General features: G+C 36.0%; 2 protein-coding genes across 2 annotated transcripts; both read right to left on the bottom strand.

The window, feature by feature from the left end:
• Positions 1-64: 64 nt before the first annotated feature.
• Positions 65-4,484, bottom strand: LOC113717887 (uncharacterized). Its single transcript, XM_027242730.2, has 5 exons — positions 3,679-4,484; positions 2,184-3,577; positions 971-1,384; positions 654-883; positions 65-550 (listed from the first exon to the last, which is right to left on the bottom strand). Exons 1-5 carry the CDS (start codon positions 3,846-3,848, stop codon positions 299-301), a joined length of 2,460 nt encoding a protein of 819 aa, XP_027098531.1. The 5' UTR covers positions 3,849-4,484; the 3' UTR covers positions 65-298.
• Positions 4,485-9,141: 4,657 nt separating this feature from the next.
• Positions 9,142-11,122, bottom strand: LOC113718872 (zinc-finger homeodomain protein 11-like). The gene has a single exon (XM_027243797.2). The coding sequence runs from the start codon at positions 10,310-10,312 to the stop codon at positions 9,296-9,298; it is 1,017 nt and encodes a 338-aa protein (XP_027099598.1). The 5' UTR covers positions 10,313-11,122; the 3' UTR covers positions 9,142-9,295.
• Positions 11,123-27,568: the final 16,446 nt, after the last annotated feature.

The following is a 27,568-nucleotide window of genomic DNA, read 5'->3' as shown; positions in this document are numbered from 1 at the left end:
ACCCAATGATTCTTGTTGAAACTTCGTGTTTATTTGGAGGAGAAATCTGGTTCACTCTACATGGTAAGGGAATAATTCATTGTACGTACTTATTAGCTCGTGTAATCACCAGAATAGAGAATAATTAATGTCCTAACCTCAAGTTTAGGCTGGCAGATTACACAAGTCCGCCAGCAATCTATTCTCCACCTCTTACTTTACCCCTTCCAAAACTGAAGTAAAGAGGGCAATTCCTACACTGTGACTCTAATCTTTACAAAGTGAAGATACGTACTAGTTTCGAAAAGAAGCTGGAATTTTAGCATGGAAAGAGTAGGAAAGCCGGCTCAACGCAAATCTTCCTGTTAACAATATTGATGTTATCTAGTTTCTTCTGGCACCAGATCAGATGATCAGTTGTCAATCTTGGTAAGCTTAATACTCTCGATACCAATTTCAGTTCTACCTGAGAGATCAGCAATGCATTACTTGTTTGGCCTGCCTGCTGTTTTTGGAACCTCTTCACTATGCAATTTACACTTCTCTGTATGTCTTTGAGCTTTCTCTCCTTCTGTCAGGGAAGGAAAATGAAAGCATTATAAGCTGAGAAAGGCGAAAATGAAAGATGGAAAGAAGGGAAATGAAGAGATTCAATGAACACAACCAAGACAAACCTTCTCAAGACGAGTCCTAACGTTCGTAAGAAGCTCAGAATCGACAGCAGCCCTAGGATCAGCTAGACTTCCTTGAACACTCTTCAGTATTCCATCAGCTTCCTCCTTATCAGCACGAAGAAATTCCCAGAAGATGTGCATCGATTCCTTCAGGGTTTGTGCCAACATGGAAATTGATATTGCATCTATTTCATCTCCTGTAGTTTCCTTCTTGTCCTTGAAACAATCATCTGAAGACCAGTTAAAAAGTCATTCAGATCCCAGTGAATGTTAGTAGAATAACTCAATCGAGTAGTGATTTTGTCAAGTCTGTTAACCTTTGATGATTGGAACTTGAAGAAGACCACGGCAGGCGCATCTGCTTTTAACAAAGTGTTGAATTCTAGGTCCATTAAATCGCTCATCCTCCAAAAATCTTTGCACAAGCACTTGAAACTGTTGGTATTCTCCTGCCACTTGATTATAGGAGTGATTACCTTGAGAATCATATTCTAGCAACTCCTTTACTTTTCCATATTGCCACTGCAAAATCTCCCATGAAAGGCAAATGTGTCCAACATAGACCAACTCAAGGTCTCTATGCATTTCAGTGATGGATTTAAGGGTGGGATCAGCATAGATCCTACGTTGTTTTGACATCGAAATGCTCGGTAAAGAAAAGGGCTTGATGGATGAAAGTAAAGATCTTTTACTTGGGATAAAAAGTTGAGAATCCTTGTGCTGAAGGAAACCTGCAACAATCGTGAAACCATCAGATATACTGAAAAGTACTTCAAAGAAGGAAACAAGTCCAAAAGGTTGAGCAGACGGCAATGTTCATACCAAGATATATAATTGTAGTCAAACAAGAATAATTTACGATCAACCTAATAGAGTGACTCTGAAAACAATTGAGGAATGATTGAATATATCTTCCAAGGTGCAGGCTGACAAATCGCACCTACTGCAGCAATAGAGGCATTCGCATTATCATAATCATATGATTCTTGAAACTTGGTGGTATAGAAAAGATGGATTATATGACATTAAAGACTAATCAATTGAATAATTTGTGCTGTAGAGAGCAAAGGGAGCTCTGCATAATGAAGTGGGATCTTGGTGCTGTACGCATGGACGACGCAAATTGGAGGCCCACCAAGTCAATTCGTCCTTTCTTGATGATCTTGTTCAAAAAAGATCTTCACAACAATCAGATTGGATGGGACAGCATTTAGCGTTGTGGACTGTAATACAATTTAGTCCAGGACAAACTATACAAAAATCTTTTCAACTCCATTTAAGAAGGCAAGGCATGAAATCATAATGCTTGAGCACGTTGAGCGTGCCCTTTTTGATGAATTTATTATCAACCTACTCTGATTACGATATGCATTTGAAGTTGTGTATACTAGAAACTAGTATAATAAATTTGAATCTTGTCATCAAGATTTTGACCGGCAAAACTATTTTATGAAATAATTGAACTAAAAAAAATATCAATACTTAAATCACAAGGAAAGAAGGGAATGTTTAGTTTAAGTTTAAACTTACTGATTGCATGCAAGGTCTGATAATTCAAGATGTCCAATTTTCGCGTTTTTTCTGCATAACTCTTGTAGAATTTCTGGATTTCTTCCATGAGATCTTTGTACTCGAACTTTTCATCAATTTTTAGTGGTTTCAGATAATCTAAAACCTTTGGAGTCTCGCAATCTTCATTTTCTGAAATAGTAGGAAGCCCTCTAGCCATCGAATTCTTTCTTTCCATTTTCATTTGTTTAACTAGTTGCTGGTGTTCCAATAGGATATCAAACTCATCTTCATCATCAGAGTTTGATTCCCATGATTCCTTTCCCAAGCTCTCTTCTTGGAAATTTTGTGGACGGTCATCCATCAATTGTGTTTCCTTACCTCCAGCATGTGCAAGTTCAAACAAGCTTTCATCTTTCCGGGACAAAATAGTTTCATCAGCCTTATTTGCATCCTTTGAACGAGGCTCCAATTCTATGTAATCATCCTCAATGTCGTCATCTGCTTCCCCAACAGTGCATAAGTTACCATTTATGACCTCTTTCCCACTTGAGCATCTTTCACTTATTTCTGGATTTCTGTCAGTATTACTAATCATGGGACTGGTAGATGCAAAGATTTCAGAATCCTTTGCATCAGAAGAAGGTAGTTCTGTTAGTCTTGACTGAACTTCATGATTACCAGCAAGTGATTCATCAAAAGAGTTCTCTAACTCTGGCTCTGAAAAACAATCTGACGAATCATCCCTTTGAAGCAAATGGACTTCATAGGAAATCTCATCGTCCAACTCTTCGTAGGTGGAGACTTTGTTTTGAGCTGAACTTTCACGTTGTTTACTCTCCAGAATCTCTTCACTGAACGGAGTTTCGAGTAAATGATCTGCTATTTCTTCCTCAGGAGTCTCTTCTTTCGTAGTAGATTCTTCAATATCATCTCTTTTGTCGTATCTCAAGTCAATCAGAAGACCATCACCATTTGAAGAAGCATTAGAACACCTATCCAAATCTTGAACTTCAGAGCTGCTTTTCATCTCATCTTCATCTTGAATAACTCTACCATCACTATTCTGAATCAAACCGTCATCTGAACCCACAAACATTTCTTGAATGGTAAAGCTCCTTATTTCCGGCTCTTCCATGAATTCTCTCAGATTCCCGGCCGCCATGAACTGATACTTTCGAGTGCTTGATCTAAAGCCACTCTGCAGAAAAGCAGAGTCCTCTGTTTCTGCAGTCTGTTCTTTGGAATCTGCAGATTTCTGACTTCTTAAGCTGAAGGTGAGGTTTGAACTCTCATTTTGAGTAGTAAAATCGGAGTCAAAACCCATGGAAGTCTTTGAAATCACTTCACCATCTTCTTGAGAATGATTGACATTAAATTTTGAAACATTCTCTTGCGCCTCATCAGCGTTAACCCTGCAAAATCAGTAGCAGTCAAATATTAGATGATAATAATAACTTCATGGTAGGAAAAACAAAAGAAAACCCACGAAAGAAATAGAAGCAAAAGATCATACCTGTGCATGTATTTAACCATCAACCAGAAGATATTGAGCATGAAGTTGCATAGCCAAACCCACAGAAAATGGCCATACCTAAACATCGTTCTGTGCAAAAGCTCGTTCAAAAACCTCTCATCTACAAAGCTAAAGCGGCTTTTGAGGGTAAAGAAAACCTGTCTAGCCATCCTCACAACCAAGAAAAAAAATGTTCAATCATTTCTCGGCAAATATTGAGAGCCCGCCAAAAAAACAATGACAAAAAAGAGTACAGATTCTTGCCATCTGGAGACACACACAGTATCTCAGTCTGCACAGAATCTAAGATATTTCATTGGAGGCAGTACCCCAGTGGACCGTCCACTATAGGTACTTGTGGAGAAAAATATTGCCAAATGGTAACAGCTAATCAAGGATGATTTCTTTTGGAATCTTAAGGCTAACTTGTTGGCGAAGATTGTGGGAAGGAAAGAAATTTTCAGGAAAGTAATGAGAGAGAAAGATACAGGTTGAAGAATAAAATGAAGTGGAATTGCGCCATGATTCGAAAGAAGACTACGAAGACCTGAAGAGTGGCTTATAGATTTGCAAAGAGGTTTTGTCGGTTGAAGGCTTTTGTAGGGATTATATATTTTTTTCTATGCATCCTCCAACCGTTTCACACGTTTCAACTGGTGGGACACTTGTGGAGTCAAGTACTCGTTGTTACGGGAAATTTTTGCCTCTAAATTTGCTTTGGGAACCATGCTAATGGAAGATCTTGGCTCTCTGTAATTCTCCTTTTGTCTTTCGGTTGAGACTTGATCTCACTTGTGGAATTTGTGAATCCTAACCAAATTTTCTAATTGGCATGTTTGGGAGATGACGTGTTAGATTTTGATGTTATTGCTGACTTTAGAAATTTTTTTGTTTTTCACGTATTTTCTTGAATAGAAAAGAGGGATGGTAATATTTGAATATACAGTAATGATAATGATGTAAACGAGAAAAAAATGAATCTTGATTGTGAGATGAAGATATGGATCACTACACTAGAAGTTTTAACATCCTTGTCTGGATTGTGTTTTTGCGCAGAAAAAAATTTATATTTTTTGTGAACATAAATTTTTAATTTTTTTTATTTTACATATATCAAATTATTACAATACATTTTTTCACAAAAACTCCTAAAAATACCAAAACCTCTCGATTGCAATATCAAATTATTACAATACATTGAATCATACCCGTGTTTGGATTGCTGAATTATCTCAAATAATTAATATTTCGCTCGTATCATAAACATATGTTTCAACCAACGTTTTTATATTCTCAATAATTTTTTTTTATCTCACATGCATCACATCACAAAAAGTGTTACAGTAATTATTCCTAATAATATTTCAAATAATACTCTATCCAAACATCTTATTCCGGACTGTTGTTGGTATTTGATAACTATTATACATCTTACGTGGTATCAAATAAAACACGCCAGCCATGTTGTTGGTATTTGATACGAACTTAAACCTACCTAAGAGCATGGGTATTGACCTGGCCTGCGGACACATACATGCGCATAAGCATCACGTTACTTTCTTCCTATTTGAGAGGCATCCTCGCAATGTGGCTTCAAACGCATACTCTTGAAAGGGAAATATGCCAAATGGAATATGCCACGTCCAAAAACCCGTTGGTTTTCACTTCTGACACATTGATCTGGAAAGCCATTATGGGTGTGCAGAATACTCCAATTTACTGATTGCACGAATCAAGATCATCTATCACCTGTCAATTTTTATTATCATCTAGGAAATAAGTTGCGGTGGTTGGAATTTTATAATGGTGTGAACATATGTCTCCTTTCCAGCAATAGAAATAGCACGTCAATCTCCTTGCTCCATTCAATACATTTGTTCCACCTTCTAATCTATATTGTGATTCGCAGGAAAGGAGGGGAGGGGGGAAGGGGGAAGGGGGAAGAGGGGGGGTTCAAAAAAACTGATCATAATTGCACATCCTTAGACAATTAGATGATACACATGCTTCCTTGACAGTTTGGGTTGTTCCTTGGGGCCGGTTTGCTAAAATGTTTGGCATGTGGGTTGCTAAATGAATGAAATGTAAAGGTGAATTTGGAGCACTTTTGGACATTGCGGCTGCTCCACCCGTTTATCTTGATTAAGCAAAGAGTAGTTGTATTAACTGAGTAGCATATTTTGGTACTTTTCTGATTCTTCTTTCCGGGAAATGGTCAACTACTTTAATGTGAAGCACATTGCCAACATCCACGACTTTCAGCCACTGCTCCAGTCCACTAGTGTATTTTTAGATGCCCTACAATTCTCTTTTGTTGAACAAATGACAGAGGCACGCAAAAACTCTTGAGAAAATATATTTTTTTTTCATTCTTTGTCAATATATTTTTCAATCATATTTTATCTCATATACATTAAATCGTTATAATATATTTTTTAATGTAAAAAGTCTAAAAAATAGAAAATCAAATGAAATTATATTGCAACAATTTGATGCATGTGAAATAAAAAAAGTAATAAAATAATGTGTATTTGTATTTATTTTCTCTAGTCCATTGATATTGGTGGCACTGTCACTAAGTCCATTGATATTGGTGGCAAATTGGCAATTGGATTTAAGCACATAGATTGTTTGTATTTATTTTTTTTCCAGTCCATTGATATTGGTGGCACTGTCACTAAGTCGATGCCAAACATTCTAGAGCCGTGGCCTTGACGTGTCTGTTCTGTTGTCCTCTAAGAAATGATGGACCCATATCAAAGGGCCGATGTAGCTTTCAACATATCTTATGATTAATCTTTAATCGTCCCAAAAGCAAAACCTTCAGAGGCCTCACAAGTTCTATTTCGCGCAATTTTGGGTACATCCAAATCCAATTTATTTATATCAAGTTCTAAAATGATTTGCGTCGAAATTCTACTTATTTCCGTTATGAGTAAAATTGTGCGAGCCCCAGATCCAAATCTTCAAGGCTTCATGGTAGGTCTTTCTCTCTCTCTCTCTCTCTCCAATTTTTTTTTTTTTTTTTATAATTTCCTTGTCCCTATGAAATTGACATATAAAACAAAACCTAAAAAGGTAAGGGGGGGAACAAAAAAGAAGAGCAAAAGATTGCTGCCTGTTACTGTTAGAATTCTAATTAAATTGAAATATTATTTGAAATAATTATTGTAGCACTTTTTTTCGATGTGATGTATGTAACATAAAAAGGTAATTGAAAAAAAAATATATTGAAAATTATATTTATGATGCAAGCAAATAATTTTTGGCCAAATAATGACTATTCAAGCATTGTTAACAAAGAATTTTATGTGTCAAATCCATATTCGTGGGAGTTTCTGTCTGTTGAAGAATTACTACTATTAATTGGTATAGATAATATAAATGGAAAAAGCAGGTAGGATGTTTGATTCTTGTGGGCACGTAAAAAAAAACACACACAACAGAAGAAAAACTAGTGACACCAACCCAACCCTTGAAACTTGTGAGTCAAAAAAGTGCGTGTATTACTTGATTCAAATTCAGCCCATTTGGATTCTGGAATGAGAAACAAGAAGGTTGAGAAGTGAGAAGGTTTCCAACCACTAGGAAGCAGATGTTTTTAAGCAACATGCTTTGCTTTGTCGATGCTATGCACTCTCTTTCCCATGCTTCATTGCACAGAGCCGAATCCTTCGCCGCATTTAAACTTGGGCTCCCAAGTGTGAGTTTTGTAAGCCTATACAGCCCATAAGCCTCAGATTGGGTTGTGTTGGCTAAAATTGAGGATTTCATCTCAATTTCAAAATTTTCCATTATTTACATCGTACAATGATTTTGTCAACTGACATAGGCTAGGAGTAAAGTAACCCCTGCAAATATGTGATTTTTTGTGCTTTACAATGTCCATGCCCACACGACAAATGAATACACTAACACAAATGCACGTAAAAATATGTGTGAATTCTATCACACATTCTAAATTCTGTATCAAAACTCATACCAGCCGCTTAAACTTTAAAGTGGAACGATCTCATCCATCAATCTTACCCTGCAAATAATTTTTGCTAATGGCAATCAGCCCTATCATCATCATAATGCTGACAGAAACCAAATGCAAAAGGAGTAATTAGTTTTGCTTTACTAAATCGCTTGATGATAAAATTTCCTTCTTTTTTTTCCCCACAGGTAATCAGAATAAAGCCGAAGCTTGCCGCCTCAGAAATCAACCAGGGTCGGAAATCCGGCAGCCGACAGCTTTCTTCACCTTTTATTTATCAGCACAGAAAAGCCTGTGTCTGCTTGGCTTAAAAGCTCAGATTACAAGATAGCATAAACAAGTTTTCAAGCGTCACGAAGTTTAGCTGCTCCGTCTGTCCTAATAATAATTGCGAGACTATCGAGTCACCTTATTGTGCCGCTTTAAATTAATGAATTATCGGACCCTCCACCTCTTACCAGAACCAAAAGAGGAAAGAGGAACTAAGGAAATTATTTAACAAACCAGAGTGACAATGAGGTTAGACAACTGATACAGGATGGAACCATCTTTAAAGGTGCATGACATAATGACATAATGAGTGAGTTTGGATAGGAAATTATTTGAGATAATTTTTTTTTAAAAAAATAAAATAATGTAATACTTTTTTCATGTGATGTAGTTTAAATGTACGTGAACTCTTGCTATCAATGATTAGGAACAGAGATTTCTTGCTAATCTACTCATCAAAATGTACTTGATATACCTGGATAAAGTTCTATAGTTTTTAATTTATCTATACATAAGTAAATAAATGCCCTAATGCTCAAAATTGAATTGGAAAGAGTTGTGATTATTACGAATTATGTTTGGAGAAGATAGAAATCATCCACTTAGCCTTAGCTTCACCTTCGGACCGAAAGGTCAAAGGTACACCTACCAGCCTCATTGTGCCATAATATTCCCCATTAAGACAAGTGTACACTATCCTGCAAAGGCTTGCTAGTAGAAATGCAAAATTAAATGGAAAGAAGACAAAATTGCGTACAGCATTTCCTTCAAGAGTTGGACATGGTGTAATGTAAACAAAATCAGCTACGTACTGTACATTGTAAAAAAGCATCATACCACCATATTGATATAATATGATATCCATCCTCAAAATCATGCACAAAAAACAACTGATTTTGAAGATAATAATGACAAAAACCCCTTTATCCATCCTCCACCGAAAGAAATCAAAAGCCTTCTAACACCGGATACAAGGAGGATGACATATAGGAAAAGAGTAGATCATGTTAAAGTGCAAGAAAAAACAAATGAATATTGAACTCGTCTTCTTTCCCTGTAAGCATCTCTTTTTATCTTTTTCTTTTTTTTAATATCTCTCAAACAGTGGTAATATGAGGAAAAAAAAATATTAAAGGATGATCATTCTATGAACAAAATAAAAAGATACCATAGCAAAATGGAAGAATCGGAAAAGGGGATGAACAGTAAAAAGATAAAGGCTCAAAACGCATGATGCTTTATTTACTTGTGCGGTTGATTGATTAACCTTAATAATCATTAGTAGTACAAGAAGACTACTCCCTAATCAAACGACCTATTTTTTTTTTTCTCAAAAAGCTTCTTCCATCTTCTTACTTCCCATAGCGATCAAGATGAAGAAGAACTGCCATTGGTATTGTTATGATCAAGATCAAGATTAGCATGGCCACTCTCGTTGTTACAGTAATGACTCTCACTATTCTCCTCCTCATCATTGTTGATGCAGCTGTTGTTGATGTTGTACCCGCCATTTTCCGGGCTGCCTCCAATTCCACCATGGTGGCGGATGTTATTACTGTTGCTCTTGTCCTCTTCCGTGATATTGGCGGTGGCGGCGGCAGGGTTGGTGATGGTAATGGTGCTGCTAATATCTCTGCGGCCAACTGTATTTTTGTTGTTATGCATCCAAACTTTGAGGACTCCTCTGGCGACCCCGATCTCATTGCAGAAATTCTGGACCATATTGTCATCGCATTTCTGCATTTTCCACCCCATCTTCTCAGCAAAAGAGTGCATTTTCTCCTTCTGTTCTTGGCTGAATTTCGTTCTGAACCGCTTTCGGCCGCTGAGGTTCTCGGCCGCCGCCTTTGTCTCCCTTGGGGTTACCGGTGTTGCCACCTGATGGTGGTTTGGGACCTGCTGATCGTCGTGCGCGGCGGTGCTGAGGGCAAGAAGCATCTGGGTTGGTGGATAAGAGAGAGTTGGTGGTTGTTGCGGCGGTGGAGAGGGGGAAGAAGAGGACCTTCGGTGTTGGCGGAACTCGAGAAAATGTGGAGCCGCGGTGGTGGTGATGAAAGGGGAGTGCTCCACCTCGCGACGGTGGAAGTTGCGGTGGCAACCACAGGCGGCGCAGTTTAGCGAGGTGGGGTCGGCGGCGGTGGCGGTAGGACAAGGCATGAACTCTCCACACCCGTCCAGAGCATGGCCACCAATGTTGGCTGCATGGTTTTTGAGACATTCTCGGTAAGCCACCGCCGTCTGAGGAGGTGGTTGGCGGTGGTGGCGGTGGTGGTACTTGGATGAGCCGTTGGTGAAGGAAAAGGACCTAATAGGTTGGGTATGTGGTGGGGTATCATTGTCAGTATCAGGGGTTGTGGTGGGGGTTGAGATGTTGGTTAAACCCATTTTTGGTAGATTGAGCAACAAAAAGTGTCGAGAATTGAGATCGGTAGAAGAACAACGTCTTGCTCTATGGGTAAAACTTGAGAGAAACCATACTTCGATTTGTGAGATTCTTGAAAATGGTAAAGGAGGGGAGGGTTGATATTTATGGTGATTTGGATGGTTGAACACTGAAGATTATGCAGAAGAGGATTTGCTTTGAGGTGGGGGGTTGTTTGATAGTGATAAATGAAATACTACAACTAGACAAAAAAGTCTTTCCCAAGAATATCAACCACTTGTTTATGGAAATCCAAGGTTTAGCGGTTATAGATCACGTTCAGACACAAAGGGGTTAGATGCAGGCAATAAATCGCCTGCATAGAAATCCATCCAGCTCTTGAGGTTTGGGATGCTGTTGCACTTAATTGTTTGTGTGTGTAGTATAGACTGTAGAAGATGAGGAGGGATGAGGTTACTTGCTGCCCTTACTGGTTGCAGATCACATCCAGACGCAAAAGGTTAAATGGGGGGCAATAAATATTTTCTGAAATTACTCGCCAGAGAGCAATTAATTGGTTTAGAGAAAAGAGATGAGAAGGGAGGGGGGGTTTGATGTCTTGATGTCATATGTGTACTCATTGTCAAATTAATGCACACTTGGCACGAGCACAGGGTGGGGGGGAAAACTTGACCCCCACTGCTAAGTACAGTTTATTGGCGAATTAATTTGGTAATTGGGATTGTCTGCTTACAAGCCAGGACCTTGACTTGGGGCAGACACGGCATGGGTTGATTAATTTGTTGAAGACCATGCCACGCTAATATAAAGGTTGAATCTTACGTCAATGGAAAGTTTGAAGCTTGAAAGTACATAAAGTTTAGTGGAATTAGCATTTAGCGCGAGGACGTGTGTCACAGTTTATACCATAGCGTTTACTTTTACCGTACGTGGAATTTGTACAAGTACTTCGTATTCTTATTTGTTATATCAAGCTCGTCAATTTTCAAAAACAAAAAGAATGCCGTATTGGCGAAAGACTTTGACCAATGCTAAGGACTTGTATGAATTAAAATTAATGCCGCATTGATTAGAACTTGTACAAAAGCTTTATCGCCATGAGGCTCGGATCCCGCGATCAGACAAGCGTGAGTTGACGCGAAATTATTCAAGAGATCAACCGATCATATGTTCAACGAGTTCCCTCATATGAATTATTGTTCCGTTTTAGGGCATACTCTGAATTTAGAGGAGAGCAAATCGTTTGAACGTGTCTCATATTTTATCAAATAAAAATTTTCATTATTCGCTTTTAAATTAGTAAATTACGTCTCTAACAAAATGAAGTTGATAAATTTAGGTCTCAACTTAATTTTTCGTACCCTTCTTACCCTGTGTGATCATTTATTTAAGGAGAAAAAAAATGCTAAATTTTTTTTTTAGTTAAATAAATAATTCGATCTATATTTTAGTTTTGCCCCTAAAAAAAAATGAAACAAGTGGGATTTAACCTAATCTATATTCATTTTTGCTACTAAAGAAGTGAGACATGACTAATGATGACAATGGAGGCAGGCGACCGTGGGTACCCGTCCCATAGGAGAAGTCACGGGACAAGGGGTGGGTGGGACGGGTGGCTGCAAGGGCGGAGGGATTTTTCTCCCCCCATTTTAAACAAGGCAAAGGACAGGGTAGGATATCCAATCTCATCTCCTATACGATAATATGAATATAAAATTATATATATATAATTTTCTACATATGCACATATACAGATTATAATTACATATCAATAATGTATGCATATATCATAATTTATATGATAAAATGAATATTTTATATTTTTAGTTTTACTTGAACTTTTTACATATTGTAAGTTATTTATCAAAAAATAAAAATAATATATGATGGTTGTAAGTTTAATTCTGCTATCTATATTATTGCTACACATCAATAATATATGTTATAATTTGAGAACTAAAAAATAATAATTTTTAGATAAAACGATAATTTGGTTATTTTTAGTTCACTTCAATTTTTTTACATCTTGTAAGTTCTTTAAACAAATATGATGATTATAAGTTTAGATTTACTACTAAAAGTAGAAAAATAGATTAACAAATATCAAAATGATTTTTAACATTGATTTTACACTGAATGTTTAGCTAAAGTGATTTACAATAGAAGTGTTTGATAGGAGATTATTTGAAATAATTATTATAATACTTTTTTGCGATGTAACATATATAAAATAAAAAAATGATTGAAAAGATAAAAAAAATATGTTGAAAAATATATTTGTAATGCAAACAAATAACTCCTCTATATATATATAAAAAATAACATATATAACGAGACAACCATAGGAGCACGTGTGGGAGTATGAGGAGGGGCGAGTCAGGTAGAAAACGCAGGGACTGGGGAGAGGGCGGGGGGATATTTTAGTGCACAGGGTAGGGGGACAAGAGAAGGACTCCCTAGCCCACCCCTCGCCTCATTGCCATTGCTAGACTTTTTTTATGCATAAAAAATAATTATTTGTAGATCACATTTTGATTTCAAGTTAAATAGTAGTTAACATTTTAGATTGGAATCAAATTTTATTAATTTAAATTTATAAGAGACGTAAATTTACTATTTTAAAAGTGGGTGGTGAAAAAATTCATTGGACGAAATATGACGATTTTTTCCCTTTGGAGAAACTACATGAAGTCTTTTTTTATTATTAATTTTTAAAATTTTTCCTAATGAAAGAGGAGTACGGTTGAAGAAGCTGAGAGGAGAAATGGGAGAAGCTACGTGACTTCAATAGAGCGCATTAAATTCTTCTAACAAATACTTCTTCCATGCAACATAGAGAAAATTACAAAAAATGTAAACATCTCATAGTGAAAAATCATTTTCAGTTAGAAAACTTAGAAAAAAAAAAATAGTTGGAAGGAAAAGAAAATAGTTGTTTTTTTTGTTATCAAAATTACGTTTTAAGCTAAGCTTTTCACTCATCCTTAGTAGCGTGTCCTTAATCATAAGTTGGATGGTAAAGCAATAAGAAATCCATTCCTACCAAGAAAGACAAAATCTGATAATCAAACTAAATGCCAATCTACGATGTGAATTTAGACCAAGGGTATCAAATTATATGATAGTATATATGTTCAGTTGTAAGTTACATTAACCTCCACCTTGTTAATATAAACTAGTATAATTGTGCTTCCGTAATGCTACGTCAACACATAATAATTAGAAAGCCACAAGGGCTATGAACATTCCATAGTAGGAAAAGAAAGACCATCTATCTTGGAAACATAAAACTTTCCCCATCTGCTAAGCACGATTAAAGAATAGTATCAAAAATTGAGTGGGTGCATCTTGTTAATCACTACTATATTATTTATCTAATCAATTTGTTTTGACTGACACCTTCAGCATCTAATACCCATTAAATATATATATATATATATATATATATACTGTTTTTGTTTAATAGATCACGTCTAAGAGTATACTTCAAGACTTGGCTGTGACGTTAGATGTAAGGATTCAAGCGAGTTAATCAAAGAAATCAATCATTACAGTCTATTAGAGCTCGTAACCCTATAATTTGATGGCCCTAAAATGATTATTGAGCTTAAGACTTAATTTAATGATCATTTTCTTTACTAAAACTTAATTTAGGGATCACCCCTACAGACATCTTGAAATAAAATATGTTTGTAAAATCGGCAATAGCCTAGCAGTCTTGGAAAGGTGCAGAAACGAGGAGCTCTAGTCACCCTATTGTTGACAAAAAAAAAAATCACCCTATTGATTCTCCGCACATTACCAGGGTGGCAGCCAGTGCCTTCAGCTTCACTGCTTCAGCATCCCGTTGTGAATGCAAATTGTGCAATCACACTCAATCATACTCATTGGGAACGCAAAACATATAATTGAAACGTGCTGAGCAGAAATGAAGTTGGCACCCTTTCTTGTTTGGATTGTGATTTTTCACGAAAAAAATTTTATTTTTTTAAATATATTTATCAATTATTTTTTTACTTTATATATATATTAAATTTTTATAATACTTTTTTGATAAAATTTTAAAAAATTAGCAAACCAAAGGCATGTTTCTTAATTGGTTTTTTTCTTTTAATTATCCTTTTGTATTACATTACAAAAAAAATACTCTATAAAATTATTTTAAAATTTTCCAAGTAGTCTCCTCCGTTAAAACAATTAATTATTGAAAATTTTCTATTTTAATCGCTAAATTTTTTGTGCAACGTTTCTATGGTATTAGAGGAGCAAATGCCGTAAATAGTCATTAAATTATTAAGAATTTCCTATTTGGATCCCTGAATTTTTTATTTAACCAAAATAGTTATTTAATTAATGTCAAACTATTATATATGTTTTTATTAGTTTAATAGCCACTTTGCCTAAATAATATATTTAGTAACTAAAATAAAAAATTTACATTTTTTCCCAAATAATAATATTTTTGGCCTTGCAGTTTGACAGTAACAAAAAATGAAAGAGTATTCAACTCATCTATCATTATATTATTCAAAGTGCTGCACTGACGTGAAACAGTTTCAAACGTCCTTTTTTTTCCCTCTTCGCGTGCCGAGAAGAAAATTTTTTTAACAAGCACTCCTCTCAAATCGCTCAACGGTTTGGATTACAATATTTTTTTTGGAAGTTTTTATAGAAAAGTCAATTGTAGTACTTTTCTAAGATATGACGTATATGAGATAAAAATTGATTAGAAAATGTGATACAAAATATTTTCACGGAAATCCAAAAAAAATTTTCACAAAAAATACAATCTTTTGTTTGTATACCTCATTTTTCCAAATAATAAAATATTTCGCTTGCATTATAAACACATTTTTCAATCCATATTTTTATATTTTCAATCACCTTTTTATCTCACATGCATCACATCACAAAAAGTGCTACAGTAATTATTTCAAATAACACTCTATACAGTAATTATTTGAGATCATATTTGTGCTTGCATCATAATCACCTCCTCCAATAATCTTTTCATCTTTCTAATTATTTTTATTTCACATATATTATGTCATAAAAAGTGTTACGATAATTATTTCAAATAATATTCCAAGTAATTATATCCACTTAAACCTTTTCTTTTTCTCTTTTTATTCCAAATTGAAACTAGCAATTAATCAACAAGAAGATGCATTTATGTAAGTGTACAAGAGTAATGTATCTTTTTAAAAGTAAAGAAAAAAAAATGTATCTTTTTAAATATAGAAAAAGCTTGTGCAACAAACATTTGTAAGAAAATTTATAAAGAAATGGAAATAAAACAGAATTACATACTAATAAGGATAAGCTATATTTCAGTGTACCTAACACCTATCAACCAAAACAAAGACATACTACTAGCTGAACCGAAAGTTATCTGAAGAACTGCAGACTAGCATATTACTTTTTTTTTTTTTGATAAGGGAAATCCCATTCACTGCAAATCAACAAAGAGCAGCATCAGTAGCATATTACTCACTACTGCCTGTTCTTCTATAACCAACACCAAGGCAAGTTGGCAATCAGTGAACTAGAAGCTCAAAGAGGGTTTTAAGCAGTTGGGAAGTGGACTGAAATGACAACAATATTAAAAGAAAGAAATCTTTTCTTTCTGTTACTTGATACGATGAACCTATACTATTCTATACTAAAGGGAACAGGGGAGTTGAAGAGGTCCAAAAAAAATTTGAAGGAAGCTGAACTATTACCTGATTCAAATGGGTGCTTGCGCATCCGCTGACGGCTTTTTCAGAAAATCTGAATTTTAAAATGTACTTAAGAAGATTTAATACCTTGATTTACATTTAAATAGAATTTTAAAACTTTTTTGATGCCACCTAATCTAGACGTTGTTGGTTTAAAAGAAAGAAATCATGCAATGGAGAAAGGTCGTGAAATCATGCAGTCGAGAAAAGTCGTTCCAATCCCAAACAAACTTCTATGGTCTTGAGTCCGGGAAGCTATCGTTTTATGAGGAAGAAAACGCAGAAAGTTAAAGCCGAGAAATGTGCTGCGAAGTCTGAAAAGGGGGCGATTACTTGCAAGTGAGTTCCATAATCACGCTTAGCTTAGCCTATTACGCGGACATGGTATATGGGCTGGGACTCTAGGGTCAAATTCGCTTTAATGGACAGAGACAGGGAACAATGCCCTGACGATTGTGTCACCATCAAAAGGGCACGCGCAAGATACGCAAAATACACAGTAGTATGTATGAGGGTCCTCCTCTTTTTTTTTTTTTTTTTTTTGTCAACAATAATACATTTGTATAATATAATCTATGCTAATTTAGGGAAGGGGAATCTAAAAAGGCTGTGATAAGGGGTAGTGGGTATACAGACTCAAGTAGATCAAGAGAGTGTTATGACACAACTATTAGATTTTTTTCACTGCAAATGAGATTTGAACCCCCTCACGTGCAGTCCAAGGAGAGATGTGGCTACTGAGCCATTGGACCGGCGGGTCCTCTCCCCTTCTATTTGTGCAAAATGAGACGAACTAGATTTGATGAACCTGAGAATACGCCATGTCAACCCAGGTCTGGTAATTGTCCAACATCATAATGGGGATGACTAGAGAAGCAAACGCCCATTAGCCCTTGCAGCTTGCAATTCAACCCCAACTCAAAGTATAAAGCCTTCAAGTCTGCTCTTAGGCTCGGAGTTTGGGTTGTTTGGGTTGTTTTTTTTTGAAGATTTTGCAGTAGAACATATTTTGACGTATGTAAGATAAAAATAATTAAGTTTTTTAGGGAGTCTATAACTAAACATACAAAAACAAATTAAGTTTTTTCATTTTGTTAAAATTTGCAACCCAAGTTTCAAATATTGTCACCATCCAATTTCAAATTTCACCATCTCCACCTTTAATTGTTCTATGTATCCCTTAAGGCTCTTAGCAGAAGCCAGAAAGATCACCAACCAAAGCTTTATTTATTTTTTTGTCTGTTGGAGATTTTATAAAGATCACCAACCAATTTCACTACTGCGTCGAACCAAGTGAAAATTGGTCGAACCAATTGTTTCTCCTGTTTACTGTAAGTAATCACCAAAAGCAGGCCGAATCGTGGCGGAATAATATGCATGTACAGCAGCTGCACGTACCATTGGATGTAGTCGAATTACACCACCATTTACCAGCGCTCGTAACACACCCACATAACATACAATCCAATCCAATTATTGGGTATATTGTGAGAGAGGAATAAGAACAATAATTGTGCGAAAGGTAATTGCATTGCCAGGCATCTTGCAGCATTAAATCCTCAAATACGTATTCTTCTTATCAAAATGTCATGATCATTGATCACCATTCATTCATATATATGTATGGTCTCCTGGGCAAAGCTGATCAAGATTAGATTAGATTCATATGTATCTCGTAATTTGACAGGTTTAGCATTCACAAAGAATAAAAAGCCGAGGAACACGGAGCCACGACTTTTAAAATTTCAACCGTTCCAATAAAATGGCTAAGCCGGTTGCCGGTAGCTTTAATTGCAGAACACTTAATTACTTCGTAGCGCTCAACTTGCCCCCCAGTCGTAATTAAGTCCTTGCAAATACTACTCCCTCCGTCCCACTTTGATAGTTCTGTATTCCTTTTTCATCTGTCCCAAATTATAATCTACTTTCCAATTGAAGAATGTAGTTGTATTTTAATTTTTCTAAAATACCTTTATTCAATGTAAGTAGTTGTTACTATAAACCTACCCCATTTAATGAGAGTTGATTCTTTTTTTACCATCAATTCAAGTTCCCATAAAGTTGTACCATATTTAATGTGAGAGTATTTTAGAAAAATAGCAATCTAAATTTACTTTTCCAACAAAGTTAACTACTTTTTCTTAAACTGTGTGAAAAAAAAAACAGGACTATCAAAGAAACAGGACTATCAAAGTGGGACGGAGGAAGTACTTGCTATCTTTGCGTTCTAAGTCAAAAAAATGGTTAAAGATTCATTAATTACTACCTATTATTATTTAAAGGAATACTTCAAAAAATTGTTGAAGCTTTCACATTTGTATGCCATTTAATTCCCGGAGAAACTCCTCATTATAGTTTAAGCACTATAAGACTGCCATCCATGGTCGAGTCAACAAATAATTAATAGACCATGCAACTTTGCTATAATTGAGGTTCTTTCAGGGAAGTAATTAGTAGTAGTTGACACGAGAATTTGTAACAGCTAGCACGAGAATTTGTAATGGACGTGGACGGGACGTGGGAACCACACAAATTGCTACCGGATTTATTTAGCTAGCATGAGGATAATCATCCATAAGCGTCTAAGAAATTAGGGATTAGCATCCACTGAATGAGGAATATTTATGTGTGTCTCATGCATGTATGGTTCCGTAAGAGGATAAGTTTAACGAGATATTTTGTTGTGTGACAGCCAATTAGACACTTGATAAGAATTTATACTAGGTAGTGTTCTAAGATGGTACAGAACATAGAGAATGTTGGAAGCATGGTAAGATCATGAGATGGGTTATTCTTTACTTTTATTATTTCTGAAAGGACAATTTTACAAACCTCCCTTGAAGTTCTTGACAATTGCAGAGACTACCTCTTAAATTTGAGAAATTACACATACCTTCCTTAAAAAATGGTACAAAGTTCGTTTTGTTGATGTAAGGAAAAAAAAAAATCTCTATTAATAATCCTAAATTGCCCTCAGGTGATTTTCCTCTACCGAAAGTTCTCATAATAAAGAAAACTGCCAATAGCATGTGGTTTACACAATCTTCTTCCCTTCCCTCAAAATCAATACACTAAGAACTCATCGATGATCACCGTCACTCCTTCTTTCTACCTTGACTTCCAATTAACCTTTAAATCTCTTATCCTCTAATTTCTATAAAAATATCCCGAGAACTAGACACTACCATCATCTTGTTGTATTCCAATTAACCTTGATTATGTAATTTCCCGTCCAAAATGTCACCAAAGACCTTCTCCTTGCCTTTATGCCGTGCGTGAAAATTTCATCCAAAAGGGTCTTTTTTAAGGAAGATGTGATGATGATGGTAGAGAATGGGGAATAATGGGACTTTCGGAGGAGAGTGTGACTGTGGAATTATTTGGCTTGTCGAATAGGTGGCAGGATCGAGAAGGGATTTGAAGTAATTTGTGTAAAATTGTCTTCTTATTTTTCCTTTTTTTTTGGTTACTATTTTGTAATTTTTTTTGGGAGATTACTACTATTTTATAATTTCAATTTACAGTCCATTCCTTGTCCTAACAGAGCAATGTTCACTACTAAAATAAAGGTTATTCTTGTCATTTTGCAGCATGAGAGGAGGTAAATGTAATTTTCTAAACCTGAAGTGAATTGCATATGATTATTATAAATCTTAGGGGAGTTTCATGAAATTATACCTGTAAGAAACAACCGTGGTCTCAGACTATGTGACTGTCAAGAATTTGGCTCTTTGGAGCCTTTGAAACGTACACTAAGGTTCCTTCTTGATGAATCCCAAACAACTTTATTTCTTATCTTCCATCACTTGAGAATTGAGGGCTTGGCGCACCGCAAAGATTTCATTGGTTTCCAGTGTCAAAAAGATTTCATTGGTGCACCGCAAAGATTTAATTCTCCGTATCAATCTTTAAAGGGTTATCAAAGTAAATTACTCAAAATTCTAGGTGCATTGAACAAAATTGTTTGGATGTTCATTTTGTTTAAACTGATTTTACGCAACTGTGTGAGTAAGCTAGTTGCTCCAATGGAGTTTGGTGATGTGAACAATGGTTGGTGTCGGTCGCCAATAAGATTTCTCAGCCTCCACTTGTGCCCGCAGCAGCGCTGCAGTTAATGGGATTTCCAACGTGGAATCAAAAGCAGCGGCTCCATAGGGAAACAAAAAAGCCTGCAATGAGAAAAACGAGTATTATCTGATTTCTATATATATAATAACTAGTTTAATAGTAGACTGGACTTTTTTCGATTTTTTACCATATAAACCCATTTATATATAAACCTCTAGATTCAGCAAAAATTTCTTAAAAGATCTTCAAAAATTACTTTTTTACAAATGATAAAAGTGAAGTTCATAGTTATCGGAATCCATGGAGCATGTTGTAACATTTGTGCCGCCTTCAAAATATAAATAAATCTTATATACACTGACAGTATATATACTATCACCGTTGGATTCATGACATATGTGTAAACGTTGAAATTCAAATTCAAATTTTATATAATTGTCATTAATTCAACGCTTACAGTAGTGTATAGGAAAGATTAATTCTCAAAATTATAAAGGAGTTGAATGCAGCTCTGAAGAGCGAAAACTCCGAAAATACATAAAACCAAAACAAGAAGTTTGTTTTGACAAGAGTTTATTTGGATGATTTATTTGAGATAATTACTGTAACACTTTTTGTGATGTGATGTATGTGAGATAAAAAGGTGATTGAGATTTGTGAGGTAAATTATTATTTTTTTCAAATTATCTCTATCCAATCACCTAGTGTTACACAAGCTTGCTGAATAATTCAGCAAAATGAAGTTAGGTTTCTAGCCTAGCAATAAAAAAATCTTTTTGCAGCATAAATCTGCCTCTAAATTTATACTAATATACTACGTGATCGAAATGCAAGTGAATGCGCAAACAACCTTGAGAACTCCAACCTTGTTTTATTAGTCCAGTAACTGAAGTTAAGCTTCTTTTCGTCGAAGAATAGTAGCCTAGATTTTGTTACGTTGTAAGGGGCTGACATTCTTGTCTACTTCACATGCTTCCTGGAGAGTGGAATTCGTCGCGAGAAATTACACGGGGCCGTCCTTTCAGATTCCAGTGTGGTTGGGCACTTGGGCCTATGATTTAGGTTACTATTTCAAAAGAATAGGATTTGACCTCTCCATTTCGTTGAAAATTAATATTAATTATTGTGGAAGTTTGTCAGCATTGATTTCTTACACTCATAGACAAAGTACGTATTTGAATACGTGATGGCGATGGGCATCCTCAATTTTCTATTCGCAGTATAGAATTAAACAAAGGATGATATTTGCTTTGCTGCTTATTGGGAGCATCTAATGATACGTCTCACGTAGACAGTTCCGCTTTTCCTCATTTCATGATTCCGCGTTAATGGCAGAAATACATCTACAGATCCACAACTCATACATACTCTAAGACTAGAAAATTCCTGGGAGAGAATTTATTCTTATAAGAGAAACTAAAATACCCCATTGAGAAAGATCAGATTTGTCCGGAGGAGTTCCAGAGAGGATTGATTTTCTGTCACTTTTCCTTTCTTGATACTACATAAATGTATTCTAACAATAATATAACTAATTCCACCGAAACAACAAATGGAAAAGGATAAATTATCTTCTAAAATTGTCATAGCACCGCAAAGTAAAAGATAAAATTTGTTGAACGTTGGCAATTAAAGAACTAAGATGCAACGATGGGACGGTGATCTTGCTGGTGAAGATTAATACTTTTAGGGACTTAATTGAAAAATCTGTAAGTTATAGGGGTAAATCCCACTAATTCAATAAGGTCCGTCCAACGACGATCGAAACAGTCTGCTCGTCACCCCGTCATGGAACGACGCCATTGCTGACATCTTAGACCCATAGCTGCATGTCCGATCAGATTATTGTCTTCCTAGATTGAGCATTTGCAAGAGCTGGTGTCATCTTTCTTCTGGACACGTCTGATGGTAACATCGATCATTGCATATTAAAGCCAGGTAAAATTGCCATTTGTAATGCTGCTAGCAAGCTAGCTTCAGTACTGCCATACATGAGCTTTTTATTTGCTTCCTGCAGTATTTCTCGAGGTGGGCTCTCCTTAAATTTTAGTCTTCATTCTTATCTGTACTTCTTTTTCTCGGGAGCATCCCTTGAGAGCTCTCCTATTGAAACATTCTGTAACTATGGCCATAGAAATGTTAGGGAACCGCCGTAAAAAACATTCGCAGGTTTTGCAGTTGTAAGCGAAGATTAAGCTAGTTATGCATTATAGCTAGGTTAACTAACTAAAAATCAAAAGCATTTTTCTATTTTTATAGTACATTAGTATTTAGCACTAACAAGTTTTTTGGCTGATGCAACTATGGCAGTATTTGATAGAGTGTCTAGCTTGTTTAATTTTTATTCCAAGTCTTTTTAGTTGTAGCCTATTATTGTTGTTATAACTTTAAGAAACGTTGCGGTTATCACGTTGCTTAATGGGGGGCCACAAGCATTTGGTATTCTGGTCGGTGTATTTGTATTTTGTGTATTGCTCTCCTGTTTCACCTCACCGTTTCATTGATCAGAAGCTTTTCAATGACTCAATGATTTCCCCAAAAGAATGTTTTCACACTTCATGCTATCGAGCTCTGTTAAATGAAGACTTTGACGTCATGTACCTCTACTACTCACTGTTTCATTGATCAGAAGTGTTTCATTGCTTCTACGATTTCCCCAGCGGAATTTTTTTCACACTTCTTGCTACTGAGCTCTGTTAAATGAAGACTTTGACGTCATGTACCCCTATGCTGCTGGAAAGTTGCCAGCAGCTGCCAAAAATGGTTTTGTTAACATGTCAATAAATCACATCATGAAGCTTGATAATGTACACAAGTAGGAAATTCCACAGTTTTGTGACTTTTATCTGTGATTTCGAGTAAGTTGAACATTTGAATGTTTCCATATCCCCAAGAATCAGGATATCTCCTCCTCCAGTATGACAAACAGTGATTGGAAATTGGAAATAGACTATCCAACAAATAAGTTAAAGGTGATGTGTTAAATATGTATTGTAAAATTACAAACTGGATGCATCACGATTGTTGGCATCGTACTCAATTATTGGGGAAACTTTTTCAGTCCAGTGCATAACAAGAAGTTCATCTTATAACTCAAACAAGTCCGAGTCTTTTGTTTTGCAGCCTTGGTTGAAGAAGATGGTGATGATAATTACATATTTTAAAACAGTGCCTTCCGAGATTGATTGAAGCATTCTGTGGTAAGAGATGACAAACTGCATTTTAAAAAACAACAATAGGTAATTGAGTGGTGAAACGCACAGAGGAAAGAGGCTTTCGGAGAGAAATGTGGGAAAAAAACGTATGGCATTTTTTAGATTGAACAGCTGCTCTGTCTTGGTGCATGAAGTTTGATATCAATTTTAGAATCTAGAGTTGAAAGTGATTCACTGCAATGCGGCCATCTAAGTTTGTTGAAAGCTGAAAGATGACATACGTAAATTAGAAATAAAAGAAGAACTTTTTCACATGTTTCCCCACATATAGGGCTTGTTTTGCTATGACAAGAACGCTCTTACCTACTTGGGAAATCTTATTGGTTTTGTGTGTTTGTATTTGTTTGTAGCTATGTTGGTGATAAACGAGAATTTGTTTGTTGATTTTTCTTTGTCTACTAAAAGGAATTGTGTAATATCTGCTTTTCAAATCCACAAGAATCAATCAAATCTTTGTATTGAAATTCGGAAGAGATTTCTCAGTTTGAAATATCTAAGAACATATTGTCACTTCTGCAAGCAATCAAGAAATAGTGATTCCACACTGGTTGACTATGCAAAGACAATGTACTAACATCTTGATCTCCTAGAGCCATTACCAATTGACTGTAAATTTTGACTGTTCTTCATCTACTGATGAAGACAATTCTGCTGGCTGATGCTTCCGTCATCCTCTTACACCCTTGAATATTGCTAATTTTCTTTTGATCTCTGAATCTAAACAGCAAATTCAGATAAATGCTTCTAGGAGATAGATGCATTGGACCTCCGTCCAGATTTTTGGGTGCAAAATCTTTCCCTTACGAAAATCTGCTGCATTGCTATTTTGCCACTACTAATCAAGAAAAAAAAAAAACCATGATTTCAATCAAGAGCGGTTGTGAATGGGATCTGATCCTCTTCCAACTTGTCTTTTGCTTGATTGAAATGGATCAGTTTTCTTGTTTACAGGTGCTGTTCTCGTTTCAGCTTTTAACCCGTTTGTGACTACTTCCTTGAGCATCCGCTGATCCTTCTGCATGATCGGATGATCTTCTCTGCGCCATCTCAATTCGATGTCTATACTTCTCAAACCAAAAACATATTCCGGATGAACTGCTAATAATCCTAGATAGATGAGGACTACAAAAGTCCTCCGCATACTAATGGCCATGTTTCTGTGTTAATTGGTAAGGAAGAGTAAGCCTTTCCTTCTTTTAGAGTGGCAAGAGACTGAGCAGTGATGATGCTGCAACCCTTCTCTTCTTGCATTCCATCCCTGTAGACACAAGCTCATGATGTATTTATAATTGGGATTTGGAGGGCCATATAAAGCAAGTCTGGTGGGCCTGGAATCATATTTGGGAGTTTAAGATTCACCCCAATCATAAATCTCAGCAATCTAAGCAAAACTAAGGCTGTTGAAAAAGAATCTGAGTAGGATGGATAAAGGTCTTTGAACAACACCTTTGAGAAGCTAAGCATCTTTTACATTTGTTGCCTTGCTTGTTTATCATTTGCTCTGCTTTTGTCTAGTAAACAAAGACCAAGTCAGTCACTTTGAATCCCAGCCAAATTGCCACATCTTCCAGACATGCTTACATGTAAATGTGCCGGGGGAAATGCTGTTGTATGCCTTCAATTTTTAAATGATCTGATGCAAAGGGTCTTATGGTAAATCAGCTTTACTTAGTTACTAAGAAACACACTAGCAAATATAGCAAGAGCCTGAGCAGCTAATAGTACTATAATATTGGTCCAGGGGCAAGCAGTCATAAAAGCAAAATGAGATGGAAAAGGATAAGGGAATAGAACATCCCTGTTCCTAGAAAAACCGAACATCTGCTTTATGCCATTTGGAGATCTCACTTTAGAATTCCAAGCTCTCTTCTCCATGCAAACTAAAATAGCAGTCCTGGTTTCTTGTGCTAAATGTGTTTCTTTATGCTTTTTTTCTTCTTCTTCTTCTTCTTCTTTTAAAGATTTTTGGTTACCAATAATATTTCAAGCCCCCAATTCAATGTTTCAAACAAGCCCCACTCCAGTCTTCAAGTGTCTCTTTCTCTTTCTCTTAGAATTTGGTATTATCTTTTGAATTATCTTCTAACAGGGCTGAGGGTACACTATCTTTTTTCTTTATATTCTTCTTTTTGGCTATTATATGCAATAGACATGCTTATTGGAACATTCTAAAGCAGAAATTCTGATGCTTTACCAAACTTGCATAATGAGATCTTGAAGGTGCCTTAAGTGCAGCGATTAAGTAGTGGTCCAATCAGTAGTACAGCTTCATCTATTTTATCCTTTCCTTTTCTTCTAGTAGACTGAGAGATTCTTTGCCTTTATTTACTAAAATGAAAGTGAAAAGAATAGTTGAGTTGTTTCTGTCAAGTTCTCGCTTTATATCTACTTGAACAGCAGTCCATCAGATTGTAAGAGATCAACAAATGTTAGTCAAATAAGCAATTTCCTACCTCAAATTAACCCCCTCCCCCACAAAAAAAAAAAGAAAAAGAAAAAGAAAAAAAAACATCCAAACAAGCAAAAGACAGGTTTAACTATTTTTTTAAAGTACATATTATAGTTTAATATAGTAATATCGTCCTACAAGGAAGAGGCAGGTGCTGATGCTGATGCTGATGCTTCCTCTTAGAGAAAGAAAAGGCTCGAGGATGTGTACTGAGTAATATAGAGAGTTACCATTTCTATTTAATCCAAGAGCAAGAATAGTCAGAATCACTACGAAGACAAGATGGTGGGGAGAAAAACCAAATGGTCAGGTAAAAACCACTAGTAAGGCTGTACTCTTCCCGGTTCCCATGACGAAATTATATAAATCCCTTCCTAGATTCTTGTATGAACTCAAGCTCAACACTCAGCTCTGGGACTCCTAAGCCCAAGTTTTAATGTGGTAATAAATCGTTTAGAGACGGGGAAAAGAAGTCCTTTAGCTGGATAATTGATTATAACTACAATCCCTCTGACCTCATCTTAGATTGATTTTCGTTTCTTGATGAGAAAATCTAAGCAATATTTGGTGGGCCTGTTTTACTTTGCTTCTGGTACGGGTACCGTACAATTTTTTAATCAGGGTTCTTGATGTACTTGTAAGATTCTACCGCCTTGCAAAGCTGACTGCTACATTAGAATCTTCAGTCTCAAATCTTAAGGAGTTTTATCTCATCCCATCAGCTTTAGGAAGAGCTCCGATATTCAAAGAAATTTCTTATCTTGTATGGTAAGTAGGAGTTAGTAAAGGTTATTCTCCAGGTTTACTGATTTTTAGTCGTAAAGGACCGTGTAAGCTATCAACAACAACTTTAGCTCTGGCATATGGGCTCCATGTCATTCCGTGGGTCTAAATTTGTCCTGGACCTGCTATTCTATGTGAAATTCTTGAATCTGGGAAAGTACGCATATTCTTCTGGGCAGGGCTGGAGATCCAAAAGATGACAATCAAAGATCAGCTCAGCAGACTGCGTTTGTTTGGGCACTTAAAAAAGACTTTATTGTTCTGTGTTCTCAGAAGTAGTAGTAATTTGTTGCGATCTTTTCAATATGCCATAACGCCATTAGGTCCATTACCTAATAATAGACAACGATTTCTCAGTGCTTGGTAAGCCCACATGAAGATAGTCTAATTTTTGACCATTTGAGGGCCTGTAAATCAATTGGCTATGCTCAAAAGTTTTTCAGTTTGAATGAAGGGGAGGGGTTCAACATTTTTCCCTTTTGTGGTGCTGAACATTTGCAGGAATGGGTATCTGAGATGGACCCTTCGGTTTAATTGGAAATCACTACTGCAACATTGGAAAGACAAAGTGGGACGCTGCAAAGAGAATGTTGTTACCAGAATACAAAGATTAAAGCAGATGCTCTCCCAACTTTAGACAAGGATTATTCAACTCATTCTTAGTGTTCCAACTAGTCATTTGTAGGCAATCGTGGAGGACACGACAAGCTTTTCTTTTCAACGGCATTTAGATTTCGTTGGGATTGCTGCCGCGCGCTTTTGAGTTTTGTGGGCTTGTATTTGACCAAAAAGTATTAACTTGGATTCCCGCGGCTTAAAATATATACAACCGAGAACTGATGATGGGAGACCATTACCCCAGAAAATGTGGTTTTCATTTTGCTTTGGGAGAGCAAAGAAATTTTGATGAATCTTTCTTTCTTTACTAGTTGCTCAAAAGTTTTTTTTAACTCTTACCAATTAATTCTTCGTTCGTTCTTTAGCACAACTTCGAATTTCTATGAGCTAATCCACGATTATTCT

Source organism: Coffea arabica, chromosome 11e (assembly GCF_036785885.1).
Source record: "Coffea arabica cultivar ET-39 chromosome 11e, Coffea Arabica ET-39 HiFi, whole genome shotgun sequence".
In the NCBI taxonomy this organism is placed as follows: domain Eukaryota; kingdom Viridiplantae; phylum Streptophyta; class Magnoliopsida; order Gentianales; family Rubiaceae; genus Coffea; species Coffea arabica.
The sequence above is the reverse complement of the archived record's forward strand: the minus strand, read 5'-3'. Positions and strand labels throughout refer to the sequence as shown.